Source organism: Electrophorus electricus, chromosome 5 (genome assembly GCF_013358815.1).
Source record: "Electrophorus electricus isolate fEleEle1 chromosome 5, fEleEle1.pri, whole genome shotgun sequence".
NCBI lineage: Eukaryota > Metazoa > Chordata > Actinopteri > Gymnotiformes > Gymnotidae > Electrophorus > Electrophorus electricus.
In genome coordinates this window covers 15,737,046-15,747,136 of record NC_049539.1, presented here as the reverse complement: position 1 = coordinate 15,747,136, position 10,091 = coordinate 15,737,046, and the positions used below count along the sequence as shown (strand labels likewise).

The following is a 10,091-nucleotide window of genomic DNA, read 5'->3' as shown; positions in this document are numbered from 1 at the left end:
ATAAATCCAAGTGGACAACTCTTGCTGCAAGCGGCTTAGAAAATAACCTTGTCAGGAGTTCAATGTGAGAAGTCTGGGTCGCTGTCTGCAGTTACTTTTATGGCAATGCACAAATCAGAGGAAGTCCATGGGAATACTTGGTCTAAACTGACGATAGATCAGTTCTATTTTGACAACAATGAGTATTGCAGTACAGAATTATAACAATAATATAATACAGTGTGTGTTCCATCACACTTTCAGAGTGGAGGAGGCTTCCTGTGAGCTTTGATCAGTATATATATATATATATATATATATAATAGCATTATCTAGATAACTTGTAGAAAACAAATCATTGAGACCAGACCTACCAATTGTGTACAAACTTTATAACTTTAAAGTCTAATAAAGTGCAAAACCATGTTTGGAAAATACATACATCTAAAACGATTTAAAGTGCTTATAATTCTTCATTAAATGTCCTAAGTTTTGCAACAGAGAACAAAAAGAATTAACTTTTGACTCGAGCTTCGTGTGCCTTTTGTCAGCTTTCCAGAAGCCAGAGGACTAGTTGCAGTTTCTTAGTAATTCATTGTTTAATTTTAGACACTTAAATCATTTACCCACACACTGTCATTGAACTGGTTTTGGATGATAAAGCATCTTCAAGCCCCCATTGTTTCAATGATATTAGAATATGCTTGTGAAATCAGGGAGATACATTGCATACATGTCTCTTCATGCCTCTAATAACCATAAAGTATGTTTCTTATTAGTCCTCATTACTCTTTGTCAAATATCTAATTACATGCCCATGTGGTGAAGGGTTTACACAAAGATGCATACAAAAACACAAGCTATTTTTAATATACTGTATAGGCCTACTGCTGGGTTAAAAGTGTTAAAAATAATGCATCATATTCTCTCTAAATATTAAGGCTGCCATACTCAAAGCTCCAAAATTCATGCATCCAAAATCAATTATACTGCATTTTTGGCATCTTCATGAAAATTTCTTTTTTTTCCTCTATTTTTTAATTTACTGCCTCTATTGACTCGGGTTTGTAGTATATATTCTGTTGGCCTGTCCTGTAATTTGCATGGCAAGGAAACTGCATACATAAAGCAGCAGCTGAACAGTTGTTATCTGAGGAACGAAGCCTTTGACCGCAACCACAAACTCAATCCCCGGAGCCAGTTATACAACAGTGCTAAGGCAAGTATGTTTGATACAGTTTAAGCAGGAAATGTAAGCGGGCACATTAAACACTGTGTGACTTTTTCCAATGCTGGGCCTTAGCACTTGTTTTTGATGAGGACAATGAAAAATGGTGTTATATTGTTGGGAGAATTTTACTGGTGTAAGCCTTTTATTTAAACAACCAGACAGGAAAGACCAAAATTATAGCTGTTGGACATTAAATGGATACAATTTTACATTCAGTCTCAATGCTTTTGTATCCTATAATGTTAGTTCTTACAAAGCAACTAAATTTACCACAATAAAATAACACATTACTCCCCATAATGCAGCAATAAACAAGCATATGTTTTAAATATTGTAGTGTAAACATGTGGTATATGTGTGCTTTTTATTTTCTACCCCTCAGTACACACACATGGGAACATTAGAAACGCACTTTGAAGCTGCAGATGAATAAAGGACTGTGGAATGATGCAGTCCCTTATTGATTATCCTACACTGTGTGGGGGAAGGGCTGTCACAAGGTTTTGTCTCCACAAACCCCCCCCCCCCCCAAAAAAAACCAGCTATTACATTTTTGTTGTAACCTCTATTTGGGTTAAGGAATTATTCTTTTGTGTTTATTTAAGTTTGATAAATTGATTAAGTTTAATAGCACATCTTACCTTTGTAGTTCTCAGTAGGAATCTCAGTACCATAGCATTAAATGATTTTTGAATTTTGCAGATTTTGTTATAATGATCCATAAACACTTGATAAGTCTTCGAGAACTCCGCTTTGAGGTAACAGATCAGTCTCTGACTTAATTCTATTTCAAAGTGAGATTTGATTCATGTCTAGCACTATTGAGCTTACATTTTTACATGAGACTGGGAGTTTAGTATGTATTGTTACTTCCTGCAGGAACATCTACTATTTGTATTCAAATTTATGTTTTAGGTGCAAGTAGAGCCCACACAGTTCCCTCTTAACATGTTAATAAAGTTACCATCTCTGTGGATGTGTAGAATTAATAATAGATTAATAGAGTAGATTCTTCAATATTAACAAAGACTTAGTTACACTTTCTACTGTGTACAGTTGGTAAAGGTGTATCCCACAGTTAAGAGCTTCCTGAACTTCATTTGAAAGAAAATCTGAAATATAAAAAAAAAAAAAACATTTATGCCAGGCTTCAGCAAACCGCAGGCTGGATTCTAAACTGCCAAAATACAAATATTTATAGTTTTCCCACGTAGATGACAAGAAGTGAGTAATTCTCAGGATAAAAATCATTAACTTCAGAGAAGGTCAAAATGACATAATAGGGCTTCTTTCAGGTACATTAGATTGTCTGTCTGTCCAGGTGTAGGTGAGACTGAAATATCGCTGACAGTTCTTTATTTGTTTGTTTAATTGATCATTCAAACTGATCAAATTGATCATTCATGTGCTTGAATGTTGCAGGGTCAATGGATAAATGGGGATTTCCTTAGAAAGAAGTCCTTAAAATGAAAAAGACAGCATGTCCAGTTTGATGTATGCATGTCCAATGTATTTATTTAAAGTGTATTTTCTTTATGATATATTAACATATGACATATGCTACGAATGTGTGCGGGTTTTTGTTTGTTTGTTTTTTTTGTTTTGTTACTAAAGTCTTGGACTATGCGTTCACACATCAGGTAAAAGTGGCTATTTAATCACTGACGAATCCATTTTTATAGATTACCTAAACTTGAGAGTGTCACGTGAAGCATTGTTATTTTGTGCATGCGGATCAGTTTAAGCGCGAGACCATACTAATGTCAGACAGCCTATAGGTCACATTAAATAGATATTGTTGAACAGCCCAACTAAATAGGATCTGGTCCCATTTTTTCTGCTGTGTGAACGTTGCCCAAATACCTAAGGAATAGGATGTATGCTTAACATTCCGATATTTGTCGTATTGCCATAAGACAACAGTAGCTACTGTTGTCATCTGAGCTCTAGATCCAACAGAAAAAAGTACAATTACAAACAGATTCCCTTATCTAAACAAAGCAAAATTGGCCTACAATGACTCGCCAGTAAGTCCATTTTTCAATACAGTAGCACCCTCTGTTGGTTAAAATTGCACGAAATTTAAACACAGCACGCGTTTACATTGCTTGCAAAACTGATGTTAAATATCATACCAGCACAATACTCGGTAACTTCATGAAATGTATACAGAACTGGTTCTGTCGACTGCAAGCTAGAAAGTTATTTTGGTACACTGTAAATAGACTGTTGCCATAAAGCGGGCCATCTTGGAAGAGTTTAAGTTGCAGTAAAAAACGGGGGGATGCTTGTTTTTACAAAATATTATCCCTCCCAGTGTTTGACGAAGCTTTGTTGAGTCACTGCAGACTATTGTGATAATTGTCTTTATATTTACGCAACATGTATGTATTGTTTTACATATTCAGATAAGTCTATAAATATGTTATATTATGGTCTGCTCTACGATAGCCTTTGGTACAGTTAGGGGACAATATGGCGCTGCAAGGACTGAGTTACTGCACCCGATTTGTAGTTCATCATGCTCATGCTTCAAGGTTGGCAGTACTTTGTGCGGCAGTCCAGTCTGACTCTTTTAAGTGCAGAATTGGAGGTGTGTTTTTGGTATTTGTCTATGTTAGTTGGTTTATGTTTGACTTTAAATAACTCAGAGTTAGTGGCCAGAAGAATACAGCAAATGTGATGTGCTGTACACATGGCTCTATAGCTGGTGCACAAGTGCGCCAGCTCGAGTTCATGAATGTCTAACGTTAACTAGGTTAGTTAACTACAAAATATGTTGTCTGATCCTTAAGAGACCAATCTATAGTAGCTATACGTTACCCTTAGTTAGAAGTCGCTGCCAAGCCTAACGATTTCGATAGTATAGCTAATAAGATGGTAGACAGAGTTAGCTAGCTAGGGTCAACTAAGTTACCCAGCTCCCTTTATACACGTTTCAAACTAGTGTTCTGCAGCACAGGATTGCTAGCTAGCGGAATAGCTTAAGCCATAAAATGAGGAATGTACACTATTTCTCATCTTATTGGACAGTTGTGTCTTTTGGCTTGAGTTTTTTTGTTGTTGTTTGTTTGTTTGTTTCGCATAAGATTTTTGTGGAATACCCCCAAAGCATTGCATTATTGTTGACACCTTTTTATTGTTTCAGCTAAGCGCTGTCTCCTTTCAGAGGAAGTGGTGAAGCTACACGATTTTCAGCAGAGGAAGCTTGCTATGGCCCTTCAAGTGTCTGGCTCAAAAAGTTGGTGAATAACTAATCTGAGTGAATTAAGTTGGATTTCTGTCTTAACCAGATCTTTATTTAGTAGACACCCTCATGCTAATGTTTGGCTCACTAACTATATTCATATATAATATCAAACATTTATATCTACAGACTTTCTCAACTCTTCAAATTTGTCTTCTTGATACTGATAGGTGATTATTTTGATGCATTAAATAAGAAGATGGAAAAGAATGAGTTTATCCTGAAGGCTGAACTGAAGCTGCTTCTGCATCTTTGCCAGTCAGCCGAGGACATGGTTACTGCCAGAAAAGCTATCTACAGGTAGGTGAAGGTCAGTTCTTTTCACCTCCACGATAAGATCCATGATAGTGATCATGTGGATTGAACAATAAGATGATTTTTTTTTTTTGAAGATCACAGCTGTTTTTATACCACTCTTTCTCTTTGATCATTACAAAAAGCAAAAACCTCTACAAACAATTTCAAGGATATAATTAACATCCTTAATAGAAGGAAAATGGGCCAACATTATTAGCAGTAGATGAAAGTTACATGTCTGTTTTCCTAGAGTATATCTGTAGAATATATCTGCGCATTCACTATTTATGCATTTCATTGTGATTTCATCTGACCAAATATCTACCATAAAATCAGGGTTTTTTTTCCCCCTGTTTGAGGATGGTTTTATTTTGAAGTTACATACATGAATGGACAAGTTTCTAACTGGGGCATTTCTTAAACTATGATGAGAACAAATTCTTTTAAAAGTCTGCTAAGAGAAAAAAAGAACCTTGATGAGTGTAAAGTTAAAAAGTCAGGAGAAACTCTGTATATGTTCAACCGTACCTTTTTCTCATTAGATATGACATTTGTCAGCTCTTTTTAGAATATAAGGGCTACATTTTCATCTGAGCCCAATTACTTCTACTGTCCAAACTTCAGATAGACCTTTTAAAGAAATGGCTTTTTCTTTTTGCCACCCTCCTATGCAGGCTAGATGCAGCAAAGTATCAACAGTATCAATATCTTTGACACTGTTGTGGGATGTACATGGTTTTCCATGTTGGCTGTAAAATCCTATAGGTTTTTTGGGGTTGCTATTGAACTCCTGGTGGCCTCTCTGACAAAGCATCTTCTCTTTGCTCATCTATGTTTAATGTAAGCCCAAATTTTGGTAGGCTGTAGATGATGTCATGCACTTTTCTCTTAATGATGTACATAACAGTGCTCCAGAGTATCTTCAAAGCTTTTTTTTGTCCCTCACCTGCTGTTTGCCTTCAGGTGGTCTTGGGAGCACATACTATTGCTTTATGTAAGCCTGCACTTGCTAAATCTAGGGTCACAATGTAGATTACTTTTATAGTCCTTCATATACTACATGAAGGTTTTGGGTATTCAAAGTTGTTTTTTCTGTGCAGGTACCATGAGGAGAATTGTAATGTGGCATTTGGAGAGTTCAAGTTTGGACCATTGTTTATGAGGCTTTGCTATGAGCTGGGTTTGGAGGATATGGCACTTTCTACACTGACTGATCGGGTACTAATACATGAAGACAATGACTCATCACTTTTAAGTGGACTCCAGTTAGACTCCATATTATATTGATTCTTCCATATTGGCCTTTGTATTTTGCATGTTGCTCTGGTTTCTTCTGCATGGTGTTAAACTAAATGGTTTATCCTGTAATTTATGCTATTATCTAATTCACAAAATCTCATGAAATCTTGTGAGAAAAATCCCAGTTGCACATCAAGGCCAGTTATATATTAATATAGAATTGGCCAGCAGACGGAGCTCTATAAGTATGGTAATGTTCTTTTTTCCCCCACTTCTTCCTAAGACATTAAAAGGACTCTTTTCAGACTGTACATCCTTTAATATTGGAATAGATATTCTTTTCACCAAAGGATGCTATGAGGGTAAGAAATAATCTTATGTTTAGAAAGTCTATAGATGCATTTAAATATATTATTATGAAATACATCATTTTTATAAAATATATTCATGTCAAAATTGAGATTAACATTTGTGTTGTGCCTGTTTGTTCTTTAATACTTTTTTTTTAATGTACTACATATTTGAAATAGTAAGCCACCTAGAATTTATTTGCTTGCTTTGTCCAGTTGGCATTTTGTAAATTTGCGTTTGTATTGTTGTTTTGAAAGCCAATCAAATCCCTTTCCTGCTCCCTGCTCCTGCCAAGAAAGTCTGTTGCCATGGTTACAGTAGTGCAAGGAGGGTTCTGATGGGCTTGTGTTGTCACAGGTGCGCTGGAGGTGGTGAGGGAGATGAAAACCCAAGGTGTCTGTTTCAACAAGGACACCTTCATGCTGGCCTTTGCTACCTGCTACAAACTAGTATGTCCGTTTGAGAGATTTACATTGTTCCGGATCACCATCTGATGGGTTGCAATTTTGGGACACGTACAAATGTTGACATTGATTTGTACTTTAATAATATAATTTATAAAGCCTATTTTGAAAAATACAGCACAGATGAAAATGTAGTGGTATGTATAGAACAACCCTGCTTCAGACTATAGTATCACCTAATCTATGAACTCTTTGTACCTGGTAGAACACCCCTAAGTCATTCCGTATTTTTCTGGCACTCATGGAGGAAGGCCAGATCAAAGGCACCCTCATCCCCAGACATGCTTATTGTTTTGGAGTTGCCCTTGCCCTCAAACAGGTAAGTCTTTGATGCCATTTGGAATTGGCTGTAAAATCATAATGTGCCCTTCTTACAGATCTTAGACTGCTGCATACAAATCCCCAGCTTTAACAACATCTTTGCCACTGCTTTTCTTGTCTTGGTTTCTTAATCTTTATTACGTTCCAAATTTGTTTAATGAAAATTTTTACTGAAAAACTGTCACAGTTCTACATATGTACCATATAACGTGTATGAAAAATGTGATGTATTTCATCTGTATTCCTGGAGCACACTAAGCTATTTTTTTGTTTTAAATCATTAAAACATGACATGTTTTACAAAATGAAACAGTCTGTGAGTACATAGCATAGCATAGCCAAGGTAAATATTGAATATACAGGTACACAGACTTTTGTGACATCCATGATTTGAAAATATATAATTAATATGAATGCATTCGCAAAGCAAATGAAAACCACATAGAGGTTAATTAAAACCACATTTAAAAGTTTGCCATGACCACTAATTTATAATAAAGAAATGTCAAGGTTTTTGTTTTATGTTTACGGCATTTAGCTGACAGTTATATCCAAAGCAACTAACAAATAAGCCTGAATACAATTTGAGCAATTGAGGGTTAAGGGCCATTTCATGGGCTCAACAGTGGCAAATTGGCAGTGATGGGGTTTGAACGGGCAACCTTCAGATTACTAATCAAGTACCTTTAAAAACTGAGCCATCACTTTTGTTATTATTTTAAATGATGCTTCAGACTCTGCCTCTGATTCTGTGAAGTATAAACTGGTGGACCTGCACTTCTCATGTTGTTTTTTCCTGCTTGCATATGTTGCAGAATGATCTTGAGCGGGCACAGGGTATCTACTCCCAGATCATGAACACAGACAGCAGGCTTTGTCAAAATTTGAGAGTAAGTTTACTCTGTGTGTGTGTGTGTGAGAGCGAGAGAGGGCGTATGAAATTAAGACAGTTGCTCTGAGGAAAGTTGTTTGCTTTTGTGTGTATCTAGGTGCTAATATTAGTTATGGAAGGATCAATTAAAGATGTCCTTTCGGCCTTTAATGAGGCCCTCCTTCCCAAGACTCCCGTCTTTATAAAGAAGCCAGAATTCTCCCAGGATGTGGTGAGTTCCCAGGATCTAGTACCAACACAATGCAGTGAAACTAGTGTCTGTTTATGTACAATCTGCGACAACCTAAATTCTACAATCCAGATACACATCTGTCTGGATTGAAGATAGATTTTTGCTGTTGTCATGGTTACTTATGTCATCCTTTCCCTATTTAAATAAGGAATTCTCAGCCGCTTCTCTCCTTCACTCTGCTCAGGTGGATGCTTTGATGGAGATAAGTGCTGACGGGCCCTGGGAGGTACAAGTGGAGCAGGTGCTGAGGCAGCTGCAGCAGACAGGTCAGGTGACACCACAGAGCCTGGATGACCTGCTGTGTCACACCCCTTCAGGGAAGAGGAGGCCTTCAAATATTCTGGACTGGGAGAGGGGGAGGAGGAAGAGTTTCAGCCGAAGGACACTCAAGCCTCTGCAGTCCACACTGCTGTCGGAGTGAATGCGCAAACACACACTACGCTGTCATGGCTACTGTTGAAATTATAGAACATGCCATATGAGTTGATGGGATGAGAAACTCCATGCCTGGGCATATATCCTGGTTTATTTATTGGTAAAAGTCTACATGCTGACCAGAGAATGGCATGTCCAGTTCACAGGGAGTTAATGGATTTAGTCCCAGACTTCAAATACCTTCACTTCTCTATCCTGTTATAGCCAGCTAATGAAGTTTTGTCAAAACAGTACTTGTGAGTAGCAAGTTAAAGTGATCCTCAAATTGGGGGCATGGAAGAATATAGATCCTGGTTTCTGTCTAAAATTAGAAATGTTTCCATTTATGGCCTTATAGGCTGGCATTGTTCTAAGTCATTTTAAACAAGGGGGATCTATGTATTTCTGCTGAGGTCAGCTATATAACTACACATTTGATCTAATAGTTCTCTCTCTCTTTAACTAGGAAAAGAGCCAAGCAGAATAAGCAAACTGTAATTATTACTGATTAAATAAATGTGTAAATATGTGTAAAACCTAATTTTCGTTTTTTTTTTTTGCAATAGATATATAGTCAGTCTAAAGTGTCGCTGAAGGGCCATTTGGTTTGTAGTCAACAAAAATCCATAAAATGTAGATGAGCATTACATATAGGCCTATAGAAGATGAAATCACAGAGGGATGTAAAAACAGTATTTAAGTCCTTAGCAAATGGACCAACAGTTTGTTTAAAATTCCAATGACTGATGGAACAAATGATCTCAAATATGTTTGGTTTGGCTCTCCTAGGAAAAGTAACTGTCCTGATGGCAGCAGACAAAACTGTTGATGAAGATTGAAGAAACTTTGCTTCTGTCATGTAGCAGTAGAGACTGGTACTATTCTGCAGAATTCAGTTCCATCCCTAATCTAACACTCCTGTCTCAGATAAATGAAGGTCTTTAGCAATGTGTGTAAATACTAAAAGTGTATCAGAGTGAAACTAAAGTGCAGGGGACCATCTCTAAATATATTTCTAGGTGCTATTGTGCATGCTACTGAAACCTGGGCTGGAGGGTCAGTGAGAAAGCTTGCAGTAAGCAAGCAGTTTAAAATACATATTTTAAAATGAGGGACACAATACACTTGAATTTGATCCACCAGTGCAAGATAGATCAAAGACAAATGTTTACTGAGTTATTGATTAGTCTAACAAGCCATAACCACACAGCTGTAATTTCTATACACTCCTTAAACCCTAACTTCAGAGATTAAAGTAAATCAGGGCAGTATTCAAGGGAGTGGAACATCTTGATGTTGGCTGGTAGGAAGAAGAGCTGTTTTTGCAAATTAACATGACGTCATTGCTATACGTTACCTTCAGATTAATCACATCGTCACCTAATGACAGGCCAGTCAAGTAACGGGGGTCGTGTAAGTGGCAA

The 10,091-nt window shown here is 36.9% G+C and overlaps 1 protein-coding gene across 2 annotated transcripts; it reads left to right on the top strand.

The window, feature by feature from the left end:
• The first annotated feature begins 3,585 nt into the window (after positions 1-3,585).
• On the top strand, positions 3,586-9,208 carry ptcd2 (pentatricopeptide repeat domain 2). 2 transcript variants are annotated; one of them, XM_035525861.1, is made up of 10 exons: positions 3,586-3,747; positions 4,359-4,451; positions 4,628-4,757; positions 5,855-5,972; positions 6,277-6,355; positions 6,702-6,793; positions 7,014-7,127; positions 7,945-8,019; positions 8,119-8,232; positions 8,438-9,208. In XM_035525861.1, the coding sequence occupies exons 1-10, from the start codon at positions 3,732-3,734 to the stop codon at positions 8,672-8,674; spliced, it is 1,068 nt and encodes a 355-aa protein (XP_035381754.1). In that variant the 5' UTR covers positions 3,586-3,731; the 3' UTR covers positions 8,675-9,208. The 2 variants fall into 2 exon arrangements, with proteins under 2 accessions (XP_035381754.1, XP_026863724.2); XM_027007923.2 differs by having other exon boundaries at positions 3,587-3,803.
• The last annotated feature ends 883 nt before the right edge of the window (positions 9,209-10,091 follow it).

Bases quoted from the DNA above. Each gene is read 5' to 3' on its own strand.
- ptcd2 (XM_027007923.2), top strand. From the start codon at position 3,686: ATGGCGCTGCAAGGACTGAGTTACTGCACCCGATTTGTAGTTCATCAT. The intron at 3,804-4,358 runs GTGTGTTTTTGG...TTATTGTTTCAG, and splicing joins TTTTAAGTGCAGAATTGGAG to CTAAGCGCTGTCTCCTTTCA. The intron at 4,758-5,854 runs GTAGGTGAAGGT...TTTTCTGTGCAG, and splicing joins GCCAGAAAAGCTATCTACAG to GTACCATGAGGAGAATTGTA.